Source organism: Vanellus vanellus (assembly GCF_965231255.1).
Source record: "Vanellus vanellus genome assembly, chromosome: 4".
Lineage (NCBI taxonomy): Eukaryota > Metazoa > Chordata > Aves > Charadriiformes > Charadriidae > Vanellus > Vanellus vanellus.
In genome coordinates, this window is record NC_138909.1 from 14,741,857 (window position 1) to 14,763,859 (window position 22,003).

The following is a 22,003-nucleotide window of genomic DNA, read 5'->3' on the forward strand; positions in this document are numbered from 1 at the left end:
GATACTGTGACCAGTGAAATATTAAACAGCATTTTCTGTGTCTTCAGAGTTTCTGAATGTCCAATCTAGATACACCTACTCTCCCAAAAATGGTTGGGATAATAAGCATGAGTTAATGCACTATTAAACACACAGGTCGAGACCTCAAGGAAGATAACATTTGTGACTCAATTATTACAGCAAATTAATCACTTGTCTCTGAAACACAGCCTATTTTTATTATGGAGCCCAATAATAAAAAAAAAAAAAAAAAAAAAAAGAGGAAAAAAGAAGAGTAGTTTTAAAAGCGGAAGTCATTCATTTATTTATACTCTTCTTTCCCTTTTAGGGTGGTCAGTGAAGAAATCATTATGTTAATTACCAAATATTTAACTAGGAAAGCAGAACAGCATCTGAACTAACCAGTAATCTCTAGTAAACAATAGTGATTTCAATAACGAAACGCCATAAACTATTAATTTAAAATTAATTTGCCTTCACAAAAGAATAGGTCTAAGCATTAGTTTGGCCTAGAAAGCCAGACAATTTTCTTTTTTTTTTTCTTTTCTTTTTTTTTTTTTTTAAGATGTGGTCCTGAAACCTGTTGTACCTGTGATGCCACTTAAACACACAAGCAAAGAGCTAATGTGGATTTCCGCTTACTCGGAAAACTACGAGCTGTTTGCACCTATTTCTTCAAAGCCGTGTACTGAACAACCGGACCCTTTGTTCAGCTGTACACAGACAGCGTGCTCCCAGGCACCCATGTGATACATGTGGGAAAATGATACACAACCGAGAGCTTACTGGTTTAGGATCAAGGGTCTGCTACAAAACCTGCACTGTTCTCTGGCCTGGAGAGACCTGAGATCAAAGGACAGACATTATGTCTTGACTATTAGCTTGCTGTTTCTTTGCCTTTTTAATTCTTGAAATAACACTTTATTTAAACATTACTATAATGCTATGAGAATGTGGAGTCATAATTAGTTTCCGAGACACTTAAGTTTTAAACTTTTTCAGGCACTAAGCTGTATGAAACTGGTGACTCGCAAGACTCTTGAGACTTAACAATGAATTATTTCTGGTTTTTACGTGCATGTAACATGACTCTGTGAGGAGCTCTGGGTTTTCACTTGAGGCAGTCTGTGGCAGGCCTCTCCTTATGACATTGACAACAAAATTTTGGGACTCTTCTTTACAAAGTCTGTTCTCTCTTTAAGGAATCCCAGGCATATGACTCTCAAACCATACTTCAAGCTTTGTTCAATGCCTTCCTCTGTATAACGCACAAACCATATCCCACCTGAGCAGAGACAGTGGAAATTTGAACGATTTGGATGCTAAATAGGGATAAGCTTCTACAGTGGTAATATAAGAGATGAAAATAGGCCTATGTACAGAACTAATACTGAAATTTTTCATGCATTTAACAGCAAAAAAGTCACTGTAATGTGTGCTTTATTTTCTGGTATAAGGCCATTATACAGAATCATTTATTTAAAAATGCAGCAAGGTAGGGCCCCTTCAGAGAGGGAGACCTAAGCGGAATATATGCAAGAAACCTCAAACCCTGAAACAATAAACCCAAGAAACTGCTTTCTCCTTCATCCTTACACACACAGCACTGTGGATACCAGTGATCTCACAAGTTTTATGAAGCTCTCATGAGACACGTCAACAGAACAGCCAGCAAGACAAAAATCATTTCTGTTCCTGCCTGTGCGCTGGCGTCAGACTTTCAAAATGGGAATAGTGACTAAGAGAATTTAATAATGTTTGAATGCCTGGTATTTATCTCACCTTATGGTGACATTATCTTTACTGATAGAACATTTTTTCTGAAACATGTTATATACTTTGTGAACTACTCTATAAATATCTAAACAGCGGTAATTCCACTAACACAAACTCTGACAACATACCTGACTGCTTTCCTTGATGACACTTCAAGTGGCTTTCCTTCTTGCTGTACAGTTTAATGCAACTAAAACATTTCAGATCACTTAACGTATTCTTCAACTTTCACTGACATGCAGCATCACCAAAATGATTGACATTAAAGTTGTGGCATTTACAAACAGCTTTCTTTGGCCTAACAAACTCAAGCCTTTTCTTCTTTTTTTTTTTTTTTTTTCAATTGTTGACCAGAAATGTATTTGTTACTTGAAATCTTACTAACGGTAAGCAATACCGATACTAATACCAAGCAATAACCTGCTTTATTTGTATTTGATCACTGTGAGCTGCGGAACACCGTGAATAGAATCAGCACAAGGTGTTTGGCTTTTATGTGTATGTCAGGGACAATATTGTCCTGCATCTTTAGCTTCTTACTTTTCTTCATATAACAGAAGAAGAATTACTTTTTTATTGCAGGACACAGAAATCAGCCCCCAGATTCTCATTTATGAAGTGAATCAAAAGCTCCAAAGAATCAAGCTTGGTGTAGCTTAAATACCGAACCTGACCACTATTGTACATCATGGCTTTGTCTAATCACAGTACAAAACTCCTGCCTTATTTAGCATAATTATATTCACAATATTGGATTAGCAAGAAAGATATAAACAGGGACTAAAAGAACAAATTTTCTTCTGTTTCTGTCTAATAGATAATTCAATTCTTGAATTGAATTCTGTGACGTTTATAATAAAAAAAGGAAGACGTGCATTTCTACCTTAAAAATGCACTGGGAATTACTGTGCATGACAAATCAGCCTCTATTAAATATTTCTACTCTTTATCTGATCATACACAATTATTTTCACCTATAATATTGTCACAAGACTAATCCTATACCTGTGTAAACTACTGTAATCGCACTCTGCTGCAGTAACAGTAAGACTAATTCTCACAGATCTGCTTCAGATCCGTAATATCTGTAATAAAACAGCCATCTAGTCCTATGCAAATAAAGAAAATAAGATCTAATCCTCAATTCCTACTGCAATAACAAAACAGTGTAAGCCAGAGAGCATGATACATATTTATATTGTATCTTAAACATAATTCATGTTTGTTCTGCCAGTTTTTCTACTGAGTAAGCAAATCCTGCACCCAGGCTTTCACCTATTTAAAAAAGAAAAACACAGTGGAAGAGATCATTTAATTGGTAAAACTTCCAAAGAGGAAAGTCGCAGCAAAACAAAATTGCTTTTTCACACTTACCATCATCTGTGTCAGCCAAGATTATTACTTTAGTGCTTGGGAATTCAGTGCCAATTTGGCCACCCACTGGCATGCTCAGAGAAATATTGAAGGTCTCATCTTCCTCATAAAGAGAGTCGTCAATAATGATAATACGACACATTTTCTCAGTCTCATCCTTATTAAAATGAACAATGCTGCTATGATCTTCAGGCCGTGAGATGTAGTCAGAGTAAGACAAAACAGTGGATGGTACTGTACCAGTAGCAGAACCTATGAGAAGAGAGTGTAAAAAAAGAATTACAGGGACTCAGGACTTTAAAGAAGCAGAACAACAGCCCTTTAAATGAAACAAACACAGCAAAAGGGTTTTATGCTGGAGTTGACTAATAAACATGCTTTGGTAACAAGTTAAACACAAGAAATTCTTCCTATTTATAATCACAACTTCACCAGTAGCAAAGTGGCTCAGAAGGCTCTCACTCAGCACCCTCATGAAACCATTCCTGCTCCCAATTCATTATTCTCTCCAGTTATCCTGACTCAACTTTTTTTGTGGGGCTGCACTTCAACCAGGTGAGAGAAGTGAGTCAAGTGATTAAAAACAAACAAACCAACCTCTCAAAAATATGCTTTGATATGAATTATGTAAAGCACAGCCCCATCAGCAGTTGAACAGTCATAATAAAAAGCAATTTTGTGAGAGAAGAAGACTGCAAGAGCAGCTCGATGAGACGAGTGGCAAAACCCCCAAAAAGGTTTTGCTGTTGAAAGATGAGGACGTGGAGCCACACCCAATTTAACATCACACACGACTGACTACATTTCGTAACATTTGCACTGAAAAATGGCCAGATGTTTTCCTTTTTCACTTCTGCATACTATTCTTTCATGGATCAGAATGCCTATGAAAGTCACTGGGACCTTAGGATGAGGTCCTGAACAAATGAATGTGAATTTGAACTTCACATTTACCTCATTGTGTGATCCTTAGAAGGTGGTGGTGACATAAATCCCTCCCTCTTACTTCTGCTGTGTTTATTTGTGTGAAATACGTGTTAAAAAAAAAAAGGCTTATATGCAATATGAACCTAAGAACCGCTATGGATTTACAGTAGTGGCAGTGGCATCCTTGTAGCCAATTGGGATGTTACTATGAGGTTGAGTGGTCTGCTAGCTGGGTGAAAACTGGCTAGATCACCAGGATCAAAAGGTGGTGGTTAATAGTCCGTATTCCACCTGAAAGCCAGTTACAAGCGGAGTTCCTCAGTGGCCTGCCCTGGGCCCACAGGGATTTTCAGGGGCAAAAGCCTGAGCAACCCACCTCACAGCTGCTTTGAGGAGCAAATCTAACTGGAGACCTCTCAAGGTCCCTTCCAACCCAAATAATTCTGAGTATGTTAGGTGGCCTGATTTTCAGAGGTCATAAGTACACACAACATGCATTGATTGCCTTGCTTTGCCACTGACAAGGGTTAGTAATGTGTCAGACACTTAATAAGCAGGCTGAGAAAGATTAAATGAGAGACAGTGTCATGTTTACCATACTTATCACATTTAAAACTTTAAGAAAAAATATTTTACTGCAACATGTTTATGAAAAACACAAATCATGACAACAATTACAGCAATTGTGCATTTGGGTAAATGGCTAGCATTATTAAGGCCAGACAGGTTGACAGCCTACAAGGACAAAAAGCCTTAAGTAACTGGGTAAGATTTTCTGTGCATCAATACACAACAAAAGAGGGAGAAATTCTGTTAAGCCCTTATAAGTCACTGATGAAGGAACAAATGACCTCTGAATGCCTGACACACTGGAGATTCCTACCAGCCACTCAGGCTGACTCTTACAGGTAAGGGTAAAATAGAAACAAAAGACGTTACAAGGATTTTCTGAACCAGAAGTTTAAATAAGTCACAGAAGTCCCCCATTTTCCCTGCCCATGAACCATACAGAATGCTGATATCTCAAGCTATGACTAGATGATAGAAGACTTCTATAAGAAAAACAGTTTTTTCAGTCAAAACTTTCATATTTCACTGCTTAGGTTAAATGCTAACCTGTATCTTAAGCTCAGTTTCTTTTATAAATGTCTATTACATCTATTTTTGAATGCATGTTTTAGTTTTGATTAAGAGTTATCTCATATATTTTATAATACCTAGTGTTTTTACAATATCTAATATTTTCTCTCCTCTGCCATCTCACTTTTTCAGTTTACAGCAGGCTTATTTTATAGACAAGAAGTACATTTAGAAAACTTAAGATTCAAATGAGTTGAAGAAAGAATCTTACTATCAACAACCTGTCTATATTAACTATAGTATTTGAGTGACTATCACTATGCTGAAAGTCAGTGCGCCACCACAAACTTACATTCACACATCTCTGAATATCTAGTGAAGACAGGCTTGTGATCTGAACCTTATAGCTGGCCTCTAACCTAACCAAACCCCCCAAATCTCATGTGATTTTAGAAATGGTTTCGTTCTAAATCTACATCTCTTCTCTGGGGTTCATGATCAACTCCATACGTGGCCTTCTCTGATTACACAGATTCACAAACGAGAAAAACGCGTTATGAAGACAGATTGTTGCTTCATGCAGCCTTCTGTCTCAGTTGCGTTTAAACAAAAAGTGATACTCAATGGCTGTAGTCTGGCAATTTTGAAATACTATTTCTTGCTGAATCAGCTGAAGCCCTGACTTGACTTCTTCCAGCTACATAGTCAAAAAGCAAAACACTGACAACAGGACCCTCCCCTCCCCCCCGGGACCTCAGTTCTCATCCAGGTTATATACAAAGGTACAGTGACCAGTCAGATCCTCAACCACAGGAGAGCTACAGGGCTTAAGACTAGAAGAATCTTTTTTTCCCCTCTAAACAATCGCTGCAGGGACAGGCATTTCCTCTTCAGCAGGAAAAGCTGCAGGAAAAAAAAATGGTGCCTCTCCAAAAAAAGGTATACGCATATATACACACGTATGTATGTATACATACGTGTGTATATATATATGTGCATGTGCACACACAGTATTCTTACATTTTGGGCTTTAAAACACTCCTTAAGCAGAGAAATAGACACACATAAGTTGCCTGCAAAAATCACTTGTTCCAGCTACTGAAGTTACTGGCAATGCTTGCTGACTAACAACTGCATTTGCTCTCTTACTTACCTAAACGTGAACATTACGCTGAGTAATCTGTTACCTAGCTAGATAACATACCTTGGTGTGTAGAACAAATGACCATCAGTTCTTGACTGACATCTCCAGATCTTCTAATAGGAATCAGCAGTTCACTTATATCTTCCTCTATTCTATATTCCAGCTGAGGAATATACACTGTAGGTACTGAAGAAAAACATGATGAGAGAAAGGGAGCCCTAAGGTTGAACACCTGTATGACACTACATACAGAGTATGAATTTAGCCAGGGAAGAGATTTAATAAGAAATACAAATTCATTGTTCAGCTAGGTGAAGCTTTAAGACAGGGCTGAACCACAATAGAGCAAAAAAAGATGAGTTATACATGTACTCAAAGGATCTGCAAGTGAATAGTACTGCACCTAATCACAAATTTTAAGAGAACAAGTAGTGATACATACCATCACCAGGATCCACGATTTCAACTGTTGCTATTGCTGGAATCTCAAGGGCAGCCATAACCGGATCAGACAGAACAATCTGGAATGTTTCCGATGCCTCATATTCATTGTCTACAAATATCCTCACTCGCCAGGTAGCCGAAACCTGTCCTGGATTGAACTGGACCTGTTTCTGAGGTTTTCCCTTGAAGTCTTTATCCTTTACTGCTGTACCATCTTTGGTTCCAATACCTGCATAAAAATTCAGAGGAATTATTCTCCATGCATTTTAGTATTTTAATAAAATTGAAACAACCACCACAAAAAAAAAATAACTTTAAAAATACTAATCTGGCAGTTACTGACCTCCAGAAAAAAATAAGGATGGTTATATCACACTTTCTCTAACATTGTCATATAGCTCATAAAAAAAATAGGTAATTAGGGTAGGGTCCTGCCAACATTTGTGTGCATAAAGAATTGTATTTGAATGAAAAATTCCATTGACTTCACCTGCTAAGCACTTAAAACTTACACAACCAAAGTTACTGAGGCATGAGGTTATTTATCAATTATGACAGAACAGAACTGTTCAACAGGGCCAATTTTCCCATCTATATAAAAATCTGTGGAACAAGATTTCCAGTTATGCCTTCAGAAAAGATATATCAGCCTGTTAAGAAATTTGTCGGTTAAGGTGTTCAAGGTTTTGCTGAAGGTATAATTTAGTCACCCACATTAAAAAAAAAAAAAAACAAAACAAAACAAAAAAACACCCCAAAAACCCCAAAACACAAATCAAAAAACAACCTGACCACTCATCTCCTTCAAAGAGATATTAATCATTATACGTTTAATATTTTGTGATCACAGTTTCTGTTACTGCTCTATATCTGTGCTGTACTTATACACATTTAAGACCTGTGAAGTTCTTTATCACTTTTACCTGTACACTAAATAAACCCTAATGACTTTTGCCATCTGTCCAAGTCTTTCTTCTGCAGATGCTCTCCTAGCTAGATGAGTAAATAACTGGACATTTGACGTGGAATTGCAGCCTCAGTGTGACAGAACAATGTTCTCAGGGTTTCTTGGGTCCACCACACTATGCAAACTTGCTCCTTCTCTCCCACTCCCCTTTTTAATTCCTCATGTAAGTCTAAACTGCTATACCTAGTCACATATCCAACCTCTCTGCTGGGGGATTATCCAAGCAGAAGCTATTAATTGTAAAGGTTTGAAATACTGCATATTCTCATCTTAGTACAATACACAGAGGGTAGTTGCGCAGAGATTCAAGGGCTAGAGATTAATGCACTTAGTTCAAAATTAAGCAGCAAATTAATTAATTCAAAGTAGATTTTGTTTGCTATTCAGCTCAGACGGCTTTTGCTGCAGCATGAATTCATAAAATGATGACAAACCATGAATGTTTTGAAAGAGCAAAAACAATATACAGAAATGTGAAGACTGTGAAGATGCTTTACTGGAAACTCACATGCAGGATGCTACAATTGACATATGGATTCATTCATCTTTTGCTACTTAATGCAGCACAAATGCTCAAGTTTTTATTTCTTTTGCAATTTTTTTTAAAGTGAGACTGTACCATACATAAAAATATATCATAGGAAGCCACTCAGGAAAAGATTTTTTTTAAGTACAGAGAGTTTTTACACATTTCTAAGACTACATATTTTTATAGCTAGGTTTCTTGTTTGTTTTAATCAAAGGTGCACACATATTGGCAGAATCCAACTGTGGATGTGATGAAGCAAAGATCTGTAACTCACCATGGGGTTTTGAAATTCATTACTGCCTTTGGTTTCAATCCAGCATTAGTTCAAATATATGAATGCTTTTTTATTAAGGTTCAACACCAGCAATTAGGAGTGACTTTACCTCCCCAGTTGAGAATGATTAATCTTGCTCAAGTCAATGGCCTACGTGTTTGTTGGAGAATCTGATGGCTAGCAAAGAACTTCTGAAGGCTGTGGAGTATGAAATCATTCCTAAAGTGATTTAATTCCTAAATTCCCACAGTTTTTCTATTCCACAATCGCTTAGGTTTTAAATGTCTGACTTAATCACCACCCAGATAATAGCCCAATATATTTGTGTTGCTCAAACCAAATACTTTCATGCATGGGTTTAAATGATAAAACCCCTAAACTTTAAACCATTTTTCTTTTCTTATTAAATCAGGGTGAAAAAGACCTTTCTGCTCAATGCTCCTTGAGTCGCTCCATTGGTGCAAAAATTTCTGTGATTCCTATTTACTTTGTAGAGCTGTCACGATTGGGTACTCTGCTATCCCATGATAGCACACTTTTAACTTCAGCATGCTCTACACCTGCCACCTCTGCTAGCAGATGACCCTTCCAGAATTTCTAGTAGCTTTCAGATTTTCTCGTAGCTCAAAGGCCAGCATAATACTGCCCCTTGTAAAGTGAAAAGTTGTAACTAACTTCTACACAACTTCGTTCTGCAAGCAGAGACCAGCTACTTCAAGAACTTATTTGTTTACTTATAGCTAATGTGTTATGAAATGTAACCTCCTGCCAAAATAAAAAACACAGACTATCCCAGTTTCTGTTTTGTTGTCTGCCAAGTGACTTCAGGAAAAAGATACTGGGCAAACAGCAGAAGTTCATTTTATTGATCTGTTCTTACATCTACTAATATACATATTCACTTAGATTTCTGGGTGGTTGCAGTGGAAAATGAAACACATAACCATGTCTGAGTAATAAAAAACTATACCACTGCTATTCTCATTATTTGGCATTTATTATGTGAATAGAGGAACAAGCAACTACGGAACAGCTCCTTAACAACTGCCTTTTCTGGTGCAAGAAGCTTCAAATGTTAAAGATTTACTTACTGATAAAAGAGGTTTCTCGCAAATATCCTCTGCGTCTGATGGTCACCTCCAGAAATTTGGAGTTCTCATCTATGACGTAGTTCTCCTTCTCCAGTGAAATCCAAGCCCAGTTCAGTCGAAACGGCTGGCTCTTTAACATGTTCCCTGCTGTGTCACAGAAAAAGTATCATGAATACTACATATAGTTTGCAAAATAAAACTAGAATTCGCTAAGGTCATTGCTTAAGTATACTTATATCACCTCAGGACAAAGCCAGACTGCTTTTTCACCTGCAGATATGAGGGACAGAGGTGCATCACATGAACCACAATGGTCCACTGTCCCAGACCTTCCAGAGATGGCTGACACGTCTTCCAAGAGGCTAGAGGCTAGTTCAGGGGTCACAGCCTGTGTCTTAGCACACCAGCTCCCTAATTAAGCCACTTATTAACTCTCAAAGATTACATTTGCAAAGATTTTTTCTGTCAGGAGTGGGATTAAGCTGTGAAAATAAGTCTTTGGGAGGCTTTAGGTGGGTCACATTGTAGTCTCGCACTACTGACTCTTTTTAACAATGCTAGTAGCTGCCTATCAACATCACGCAGATAAATTCAGCATCTCCTCACAAGTATAGGCAACACGTAGTATCATGTAAGGAAGATATCATTAATTATATATTGATCTATTGTGCAAAAATATTTGGAAATGGTGACTAAGCTTCTATTCTTTGCTTTCAGGAAAATAATTTGTTAAAAACAGTAGTTACTTGGTATCACACAAAGGAAAACTGAAAAAAAATCATATTATTAATGTAATGTTATTTAAAATGTACAAAGCCAACAAAATTTAGGTTGAAATTTTCTTCTGTTTTAGAAAATTAACTCTTTAGAAGTATTCTGTAAAATTCTTATGTGGCAAATCCTGTATTTCCATACAACAAAGGTTACCAAATAAAAACTGGTCTTGAAGCCATAAACTTCCAGCTCATTTCTAGCAAAAATAGGTCTTATGCTGCACACAGTATGCTTTGTAATACAAGATTATAACATCTAATTTCAGAAAGTCTTCACTGCTTATAGATAATTGACAAGGTATAGACCAGCTAAGAATAGACAAAAAGAAAGTTGCTCACATCAAGAACTAATAAGAGACTGTCCTCCACTTGTCTGATAATTTTCCACATAATGAATAGAAATTTGCAAAATAGAGAGTAGTTCAGATACTTAAGAAACCTCTACTCACTGAAACAGACAATTTAATAAAATAGAAAATTGTATGCTGCTAGCATTTTCTTTGTTAAAAATTGTGGGTTAATATTTTTCTTCTAAAATAAAAATAACATTTTGTTCTATAATTATGTGCTTCTGTTACAGAAGGGTGACAACATCAGATCAATTGACTAATTCAGCACTGGATAAAATTAGCACTGAAACTTTTGGACTAAAGGATCTAATTCTCTACTAGTTCCTGGTTGACTTCTAATCAAAATCACCACATAATTCTCATTTGCTTTAATGTTGCAGATTCTTATACTAACTATCTCTATGGGAGTTGCCTCGGGCTCTCAAAAAGTGAAAGGCAAAGTCCAGCACAGGATTCTCCTGCTAACTGCAAGCTGCATAAAACCTATGAGCCTGGAATCAATTTTAAGATACTTTATAAATAGTTACAACTTGGAATGAATTGTGCTGTCGAACAAAAAATGCAAGTCATTCAGCAACACTGTGAAAAAAAGCATTGAAAAAAACAGAGATTTCTGAAAAATCCCCTCAGTTGCAAGCTGAAGCATAAACCTATTTACCAAGAGGAGTATTTAAAAAAAAAATAATCTAGTTAGCTGTTTGGCTGCTGCTTTGGCTGACACTGTTGCAGCATGTCGGCTGGAAAAAGACCTCTGAAAGCACAGCTCACACGTGCTTCTTGGTGACTTCCCCCTTATAGAAAATCAAAAGGCTTCTTTTTAACTTAAGAAACATCTCAATGAATGACATTATTTCTGCTGAAAAGCATTTTGTCAGCACGATCATTATATTTCTGCTAGACACCTTTCCTGGTGGCTGTTTCTTCCACAGCCTTAAGTGTTTTGGGTTCCCCCCCCCCCCCTTTTTTACAAATACAGCTGAACACAGTGTGCTCCAAATTAACAAAGATTTATCAGCTTAGAAATGAAGGATTGGAAACAAAGGGAAACTCTGCCTTATGGTTAGATTAAAACCAAAACCAATCAAAAGGCTCACAACATGAAAAAACTTTAATTCACTAATAAATTAATGATAAACCAGCCAATTTCCTAGTAGTCAACAACAGCAGTCAAAAGCTAGTTTTCAAGTGTAAAAGTACTGACAAACTGCTATATAGATCTATACAGAGTTAAAACCCAGATGTGATGGGTCCACCTGTACACCTGTTTCCAGTCACGGGTACCAACATCTCTGTCATCCGTTTGCACTGCAAATCCCTCCTACATATATAGAAAACACATACAGCCTCCTCCTCCGTACATACAAACCACACTTATATGTGTCTGTAAATACACTATATTATATATAGCTATTTAGCACAGACATACTCATCCTTCTTCAGGTATGCTACAGATATTTTCTTTTGGAAATGTCTGCTCCTACTGCCAGAGCAGGAAGGGTTTTAGGAAAGTTAATCTGCAATATAACTATCCTGAGACTGTTTAGTCACACCATAACATTGCTGAAAAACTAAAGTAACACACCCCCAAAACTGTACCCTTAGTGTGCAGTACATGCAAAAAACTTACTGTTGGGAATCACTGTGAGGGGGGAAAAAAGCATATTGCGTATGTCCACCTATAGCATTGGCAATCCCAGCATAGTATGCATCAAAGGATCTGACGACTGACTGCTGGAGCAGAAGATACAAAGCAGCCGCCACGAATTGTTAGAAAATGTCTTTTGCTTTCATCATCAGTAGGAAAGATCAGAGAGCAAGAGAGCTAAAGATACGCATCACTTTTCAGTGGTATGTATATCACATCCGACTGAACTCAATACGTGGCTTTTTGTGAACTTCTGTGTTAAACAAAAGCATCCCAAAAGCAGACCCCAAACACTCTGTAGGCTTAAAGTAGACTCATATAGTTTCCTATTACTGGGACTACCACAGAATTCCGCATCCTAGAAGATAAACGTCTGGAATACCCTTTGGCCCTGTCTTTTAATATGCAAATAGCAAAATACCCATTCATACTCCTAGACAATTTTTTCCTCTTTCCAAACAGACATCTCGTTTGGTAGGTGCACTTCCAACAGCAGGTTCCCAACCTTGGGCTGCTTAAGTTCAGTGAAAATCAGGATAGCTGAGGAACTTGTACTATGCACAATATTAATGCGAGGTTCAACACTTGTTTACCACCTCACAACTTCTTCACCCATTCCTTACTTTGAACTGGGAAAAGGCTAGAGCAGGAGGTGGTTCATTTTTCAAGGTAATACATTTTCTGCAGTTTTTAAGATATAATAAAGTGAAGTCTAAGGAACCCATTCTTTATGTTGAGGATTTAGTATTTCTACTTTAAGAATAACAAACAGGAGAACTTTATTCTGTAAAGCGTGTTCCAGATACATGTTGAAATATTTCTATTTTCTAACTAAACTATAAATTCATTAGATTCCTTGCATATGCATCAGAAGCTGTAAAACTTTGCAGCTTCCCATTTTGCAATTTTTGGAAGACTATACGTGCAGGGGCAACTGCTGGAAAAATTAAGCATCCATATTAAGTATTTTACATTTGCATTTTTCAGACAACCATAGAACACAGAAAATTACAACAAGCCATATCTTCAAAACAGGTCAGTATGAAATTAGATGGTTGCCAGTTCTACAGTTATGATAAACAGAGGTACTCCAACGAGATACTATAATCCATAAAGCCTGTAACCCTTTCACTACACAGTCCATCAGCCTTTTCCTGGCCAAAGAGGGAAGCCTTCAAGGGATGTCTCATGCCATCAGCTTCAAAAATCTAACAAAGCCAGAACATTTTTTCTCGTCAAAGAAAATTGCATAAAAACTTCCCTAGTTTCATAAAAGAGAGCCTTCTGTTTTCAGTGTTTTCCTAAAAATACTATCCTAGTTACTGCTTTCTTGATCTTATTACTCTTAAGCAAGGGTTGATGTCATGCCAAGTGCTATTAGATCTTGCGGAAAAAGACTAGATTAATACAAGGAGGTAAAAGTTGGCCATGTGCTTGGCACATGGGTCCTGCATGCTATAAAACATAGGTTTTCTTTCTGTAACCCTCACAGACAGCGTAAATATATATTCAGCAGTTCAAAGTTAGTAAAGAACAGTAGATTAATAACCCAAACGGCAGGACACTTTCTTTCTTTTTGCTCTGGTGAACAGTCCATCTCAGACTTTGGTTTAGCTTGGGTGGTTGGCAGTGTTTCTATCAATTCCTTCAAGTGAAGTTATGTTTCTTTACAACAGCTGCTCTGTGGATAAAAGCATATTTGCAGTCGGCTTTGATTTGCTGGAAAGCTAAAATTTACTGAAAGGGATCAGAAAGATAGAAAGCAGTTCAGGGGAACAAACAGTGAAGGAAATAAAAGGAGTGAAAAGTTGGATCAGCACAGAAGGAAGAAAAAACAAAACCCACCAGCTTAGAAAAAGAAAGTAAATATGCAGACATATGAAAGGGAAAATAGTTCCAAATGTTGGAAAACTTAAAAAGGGACATGAGAGGGAGGGGGGAAATCTAAATTAATTTGTAACTTTAGTTAAAAGAGAAAGTGATGGAAAAGTCTCAAATGGGTACTCAGTCCCCTACCACCAAAAATGTTCAGAAATTCTTGGGCAAGGAAGGGACAGGAGATAGCAGGTCAGGAAATGTAGAGTATGTTGGGAACTAGGCAGGGGTTATTTCTTGTCTTTATTTTGAACAAAATTAATCTTGTACTATGGCTCAAGGAGTTATTTTTTTCAGAGAAGTCATGCTCCAAGAAACTAAAAAAAAAAAAAAAAAAAAAAAGAAAAAACCCCAAACACAACAAAGCAACGCTCTCCCCTGCCCCAGATGTCTTATTTTTCCCTGAATTTACATAAGCATATTTATATAAGCATTTACATAACTACACACTTAGAAAGGCTTTTGGTAATTTTTTGTTGGTGGTGGGGTTTTGTTTGTGTGTACCACAATATCAGGCTGTATTGTAATGAGCGAATATTCTCAGTCTGGTATTTGTAAGGAGCAAACATTCTGGCTCATAAGGAACAAGTGGCTGTTCTGAGCAGGCCAGCTATAACAGCTGCCATTAATCCCTAATCTTCTTTTATCTTCCTTCTTTGTTGGCATGCATAGGTCTAACATGTTACTCAGACAAGCAGCAGGCAGGCATACTACTAGACTCAAGAAAACTTTGTTCTCACTGAAATATTTTCCAAGAAATTTTAAATAAATAAATAAACAGTCAGCAATAACCTCAGACTGAAAATTCAGAAATGGACTTACTGTTCCTAAAGGTAATTTTTTTTTAAATTCTAGAAATTGTTTCCATAAAATTAATACTGTAAGCACAAATTGCAAAATTAGAAGATATAAAAAAGGACTAGTTCTTTTTCTTTACTTTTGATATAACTAGCAGCTCTTCCTCTCCTGAATGTCTCAAGAGCTGAAATAACAGCATAGGTTATCAACCTAGAAAAAAAACAAACACTTTTTTCAGAGAAAAGTCATCTTCCTTGGCCTACTCTAAGCAACTACTTTTATCTGAGCTAAAAGAAAATCTAGAGAAACATCAAATTATTGGTGAAATGGCTTTCTAAAGAAAGGCATCACTCTGGTCTCCCAAATACCTTAAGCCTGATTATAACATAAATTCCATTTTAAGGACATGCCAGCATTTCAAGAGACCTCACAGTTGACTTTGAAGAACAAACAAATAAAAACAAAGAGTAAGCAAGTTATAAAAACACTTTTTTCTTAAAAAAATCTAAATGCAAAGTGCAGAAAACATGTCAAAAGTGGCTGCTGTCTAGTATCACACTTTAAGCATATGCAAGTAATAGGAAAATATTGTAGGTGTTAGAAAAAAGCACTGACTATCAAAAGAGCAAAAATTAGCTGACAAAAAAAGTACACCTGATCATTTCAAGTGCACAAATCTAAAACAGTGGTACCATACCATAATCAAGACTTGTACATGGCCTTTAGATAGGTATTTAATAGGTCTTTTATAATTCATACCTGATTTCAGTTATTATCATGAAATTTTGAGGCCTTAATGAATCTACATAAAACTGCTTATACTCAAGATTTTTTTTCCTGTTTGATGTGGTTGAACAGGGGGTTAAAGGAACAGGCACAACATTGTTCATATTTCATTGGAGCCACTTTCATTATTACAGCTTGTGGTGGAAGGCTGGTGTGCATGGGTTGAATTACCTTGTCCTCTGCTTTTAAATCTAACCCAATTATAAGGATTTCATCTTTTCATCCTCCCAAATGCCAAAAGACCTGGAAGTTCTAAAAGATTTGTAATATGAGAATGATGAGCCAGTGCCTACAGTGAAACGTGAGGCGAGTCTGTCCAGCAGACCAAAAGTCATATCCCATCTTTGCATTCGCTCACCTACCCTTCCCCGCTCCAGGACTACAGGGTTGCAGTGTATTGTTGATATAACAAAAACTACACACATCTTATAAAAAACAAACAAACAAACAAACAACAAACCTGATCTGCTGCCATACTTTCGATCAGGAAAGAGTGTTAATTCATTTGTGACTCCAATGTTTTTTTTCATGTTCTTTGCCTTAGTTGTCTTGCTTTGGCCTGGTTTTATCATGAATTAGTAATCTTTGCCCAGACCCAGTCATCATCCACCTAAATCAAGTATTGTACCCTTCTGTTAAAATTTGTCATTTAAACTACATCTTTATAGTCTTTCTCTTTCTGGAAGCCATTAACTCAAGAGAAAAAGTGTCCTCAAAGCCTCACAATAACATGCTTTGCTGCATCACTTGATTCTATACTAAAGCTTTTTATCCAGTGGAAGTCATCATAACAGATTTCATTCATGTCAGTGTAGCTTACTGGAACACAAAAGCTGTGCCCCAATTTGCTGTAAGTATTAGAATGGAGGAACATGGTTTATCTGGCATGGCTGGGAAGGTGTTTTCCATCAACCAGGCCTTCCCAGTTCTTGGAGGTTTTCCAATATATGAACACACTGCAAGAGATCAGATGGTAAAAGCAGCTCTCAAACAGACTTACTGCTGCTCTAGACACTGTAAATATTTTCAAGTATAGAAGTTCATGAGAAGCCCAAGAACTTTTATTTTGGCAAAAGGGAACTTGGCATTTGCAACAAACCATCATCACTGTACTTCTACATAAATCAGTTTTGTTGGTAGAGGGGAGTTGCATTTAATAGTACAATTAGGAGAAAAACAGGAAGAAAAGAAATTTTGTATCACAGGCCTGTCTAATTTTTGTCTGTTTTTCTAACAGCCTCAGTCATAGATAACTGCAGTCTAGCCAGGACACATTCTATTTAGATACAGTCCCCTTTTTAGAAACAGATGGAAAGTTTAAAAGTGGAGGGTTCAAGAAGGGGAGATGGGGCAGGGACTGAGACAGAGCTACTGTAGAAGGATTTGTGCCACAAAGACACAAAGACACTCCTTACCGCCATCCAAGGAATTTCCAGTTGTTCCTGAGAGTAACTTTATATCATTACAGAGATACAACAAAATGTATTAGAGGTCATCCACATACATAGTCTTACATACCCTGCTAGTTATGAGTTAAGCCTAACTCCTACTCCTCATTTAATTTAGGAACAAATTAAACTTCTTCATGGAACCAAGTGGCTCAAACAACAATAAACTATCCTGAAATCAGACGTATGGTCCAACAAAGGTATATACAAGACAGATGGGAAATAGGAGCTTGCTAGTTATTATTTCACAAAAGTCTCTTTGTCTGGAAAGACTCTGAGAAAAAAGAGAAAGGAGAGAGCAAAAAAGACAGACAGAATAAAGAAACATCAGAATAGTGAAGTTAATAACAAAAAAATTAAAAACCTGGAATATGTCCCTGAGGAAAGCCAAGAGTGAGCTCTTCAGTCATTTTTCGCATTAGATTGAACAAGCAGAAGAATGAATTTTTGACTAACCAGTTCTGCGCCAGAAAAAAATCTTCATCAAAAATGAACTGAAAAACTTCCTTGTCACTTGTTTGCCCTAGATGGTTATTGGATTTTTATTATGCAGAAGACTATGAAGGAAGTACCCTGTGCAGAAAGTGATGAGTGTTCCTTGAAAAATGTTTGTAGGTAAAGCTAATACTAAAGTCTCTGCTTTTCTGGACCGTATTTGGCCTGAAAGAAGTCATGGTAACTGTGGAAATTTGCTCTTCCACCACCATCCTTTTTTCTATTAATTACATTAAAAATTATATTCCAAGGAATCATCTTCATTTCCATGTTTAGGTTAATTACAGAAACTATGTGCCACTGTAGAAGTAACATCAACCAATTAATTTAATTAGACAGTTTAAATTGTGCAGTATTCAGTTTACAAGCTATCCGTACACTGAAGACTATTTTACCAGAGAATTCTACCAGAGCTTCACAATAACAAACCCATCCAAGAATTCTGCAAGCCATTTGAACTGATAAACCAGCAAAACTTATGTGATACGTTCTTCATTAGAAATTTCCTTACCCAGTCTTCTCCTTGCATATACTTATGTTCTGTCTGGGCTTTGATCCTAATCCACCCTAATACATCTGATCTAATTGAGGCTTTCTCAGTATCAGCTGTTTCAAACAGCTATCAATCCATTTGCAAGTTGTCATGTCTGATTACCTATACAAATGATTTGCCAAATCACTAAAATATCACGAGAACAATATACAGTATACAATACAATTTTTAACAATGATTCTTTTATCATGAGAATAAGTGCCTTACAGACTCTACTATAAGCCTTTGAAAGGGTAGTATGATAAACACGCTTTACAGCGCAACCAAGGGAAATTAATACAGGAAGTATCAAACTATAAATGAAAGTAGAAAGACTGATCACCAGGCACAATAGACACCTGTCTAAATTCTGGAGAGGTGCCAAGAGGTACCACAGAAATGTAAGATATGTTTCTCTCATGCTTCAGAGGACTTCCCTTTTACTCCCTGGTGAAATGCCTGTTCAGTCTTAAAGATCATTGCCACCTGGCTATTTTGCAGAGCCATAGTAAGACCAGTAGATGAGGACAGATGAAAACAAAAAGGTTTTCTGAACCCTCCAGCCACTTGACGTTGGCTGAAGTTCCACAACAGGGTAATGACCTGGAGTCGTCCCCCCCCCCAGGACCTTAATAGAAATCAGGATTTGTCTAACAAGGATCAGCATTACAAGAAGTGATGACTGCCTCTGCCTCCCTTTCTCTTGATTTTCTGCCCGTGTAACTCTGTGACAGTCTTGATTTCTTCCCACACAAAGGCTGCTTCCCCATACACTCTGTCCTTTGGTGTCTTCAAAAGGGAGTCCAGCTGGGTTGCCCCAAGAAGTGTGGTTGTTGCGTTTCAAGAAAATGATCATTTTTTGTATAATTTCATTTTGCAGAAAATAATGAGAAGCACTAGAGCACCATGAAAGCTGCTTATGTTCTCACACTTGGCCAGGACATTCTCTAGGCAAGCCTGCATAAAGGAAGGTAAAGCAGGTACCCAAAACAGAAATGAAAGCTGCTGAATACAACCTCGCTCTTGTCTACTCACAGAGCTCATGAAGCACATAAGTTGCCCCTGGTAAGAGCTTCAGCATTACTTACATACTTTATCACAATAAAGAAAGCCTGGGAGAAATTTCCTGACAATGCAAACAAGTGATGCCAAGGCCATTTAGTCATGGAGCAGGTTGAAATTAGGAGATAACTGCTGAAAATTTAAAAGCCAAACCGCACAAGTAAATAATTGCCACTGAAAAGAAATTGATGACTGAGTTATTGGATGCGGTACGCAAAGGAGAAGAATGATATCTTCCACCTATGAATGTACTGATTCGGCAAGTATTTCCTTTATGCTAATCCTTGAATCTACAGAAAAGATCACAACCTAATTAAGTAACTGCAGACAGATTAACTGGTGCACATTTGTTTTTTAAAAATAATCTTTAAACTTCTGTCCTAGAAACTACATTACTTGGCAGAGAAAATCTTTGGATCTGGTCTTAAATTATCCCCTAGACCTTTTGCTAAGATGAACTGAATCCCAAAGGAACCTCTAACCTGTCAGTGACGGGCTAGAATAAAGGGTATCAGCTGAACTTGCAGTCTCCTTCCCAATAGCTCCCAACTGCCTATGACTGTGCAACAACTGCCCATAACAACAACAATAATAAAGTAAGTTATCTGATGCCTCACATTGACCAAACTTAATAAAAGGTATAGTGACGTGTTCCAGTCATGATAACTATGTATTGTAATCTTATTGAATATAAAAATTCAAAATTTATTACCTGAGTTGGAAGAAGGCTCCACAAATCTTTCAAGTGAACCATAGGCTTGATTTTGAGGTAGACTATTATTGTTTGAACTGCCTGATTGCATGAAGAAGCTTAACTGTTCACTGTGAAGTTCGCTGTGTTGGGACAAGATCAAAGTGATGTAGATAGATATATACAGCTGAGTGGATATACACGACAATCTTAAAAAAGGCTGTTCTTTGTGTGTTTGTTCTTCAAATAGTACTCATCACACAGTTACAAATGCAATCCCTGTCTTGGAAAACAACAATTCTTTGAACCTCTCTGGCTCATTTAGGAGAATGTAAGAGGAAAGATCAATGGATGCATTCATTCTACCCCATACTCCTGCATACTCCATCCTGAACAAAATATAATTTCAGTTATGCTGTTACATGGTCAGTGCCAAAATGCATTACATTTCATAACTGTCAAATTAAGTACAGAGGAAAGATATATTACCAAGTTTATCACTGTCTGTGCAAAAATAACATCATGACTGACAGCACACATTGAACACAGAAAGGATGCAATTATCTTATGCTAATCGTAACTCAGAAGTGCAGGGACTTCATTATAAACAGAGAGCCTCTACATTTTCCAAAAGGTAACTTTCCACGTGTGCTAACATGCAATAAAACTACCCATCCATAACACAAATGGTAGCTCTAGTCACAAATTAAGTTCCTCCCCTGAATCAATGCTCTTTTGCAACATACTTTAGTATGCTTAGCATTTCAGGTCCCTGAAGAAGTTGAGGCTTCACAGTCAGACCTTGGAGATGTTGTAAATCAAGGATCAGTGCAAAAGATTTATGTTATAGTTTGACCTTTAAAGTGCTCCAGCAAAAGGCAGCTGACTGATTTGTAGTTTGAATCTGCAAGGTTCATAAGCATGATGGCTGTCTTGGGAAGTTACAGTCTTCTTAACTCCCCCAATTACTTCAACATGTCAAAACTAGGCAACACAATAGACGCTACAGACAGTCATTAGGGAAGGCTTCTTAAAGTGCCATTCTAGGTAGAGGCTGAACAATGGACAGTACCTTTGAGAAGTGAGAAAGCTTTGCCATCTGTGAATGGTAAGAATATATTATTCATTCCCTATCTGCAATTACAAAGAAACGTCATAAACCTCTGCAACATCAGGAAAAGCAGCTGCGTAACTTCAGAGATATTTCTTTCCCAGATAAGTCTAATGTGATTGTTGCTCACCATTTCCTGCATAACAAAGTGAAATACACACTGAGTAAGAAGGGCATGAGCTGGAGTAATGGACAGGAACATGGCTGAACTTGGAAAGTTCAGTCTCATCACTGGTGCCAGTTAAGTTCAAATGGCATGTGAGAAGTCATATGCCTTAAGAAATATTTTCCTGGTCACAGCGCTGTAAGTAGAAAATCCTGCACTCTTCCTCTCCAGCCCAGCAATGATAAGGACTGGGATAAGGCAGTGTAGGCGCAGCCTTAGGAAGAGCACAATGGCTCTTTCCTTTGTCTACTTGGAGGATGAAGCTAACAAGGGAGAATCTGGGACCACCTTCATCAAGATGAGTGCTATCAATGTAGTGGTTGTACCCCTGCATTCTGGAGACTCAGAGACTTGCTTCTTGGGACACAATCCCCTTATAACCTCTTTTGGAAGATACTGCTTTGGAGTAACGTCTGGTCTGCATGTTCTGTCCATTAAAGTACCTTCACTTAATTTTTTACAGATGAATACCAATACTGAAATGCATTTTCTAGTTTTTCAGAATAGCTGACTTCAAAGAACAGATAACAGGCTGAAACAAATGGAAAATATTAGACTCATCTCAAAGAGGTTAATGCTGAGAAGCTCCGTCCTGATGCTGGCAATGAACTTCAATGAAATTTAGGTGAAAGGAAATAACAAGTTTGCAACTTGTTGCTATTTCA

The 22,003-nt window shown here is 37.3% G+C and overlaps 1 protein-coding gene across 1 annotated transcript in view; it reads right to left on the reverse strand.

Annotated features, from left to right (window-relative positions):
- The window catches only part of FREM3 (FRAS1 related extracellular matrix 3), a gene marked incomplete at both ends in the record, with an annotated part of 65,743 nt that overhangs the window by 25,686 nt on the left and 18,054 nt on the right, over positions 1-22,003 (reverse strand). The window contains 4 exons of the mRNA XM_082482452.1: positions 3,151-3,402; positions 6,362-6,487; positions 6,744-6,974; positions 9,607-9,753. Coding sequence (XP_082338578.1) covers positions 3,151-3,402; positions 6,362-6,487; positions 6,744-6,974; positions 9,607-9,753 — 756 coding nt within the window. The remainder of the gene's footprint in view (positions 1-3,150; positions 3,403-6,361; positions 6,488-6,743; positions 6,975-9,606; positions 9,754-22,003) is intronic.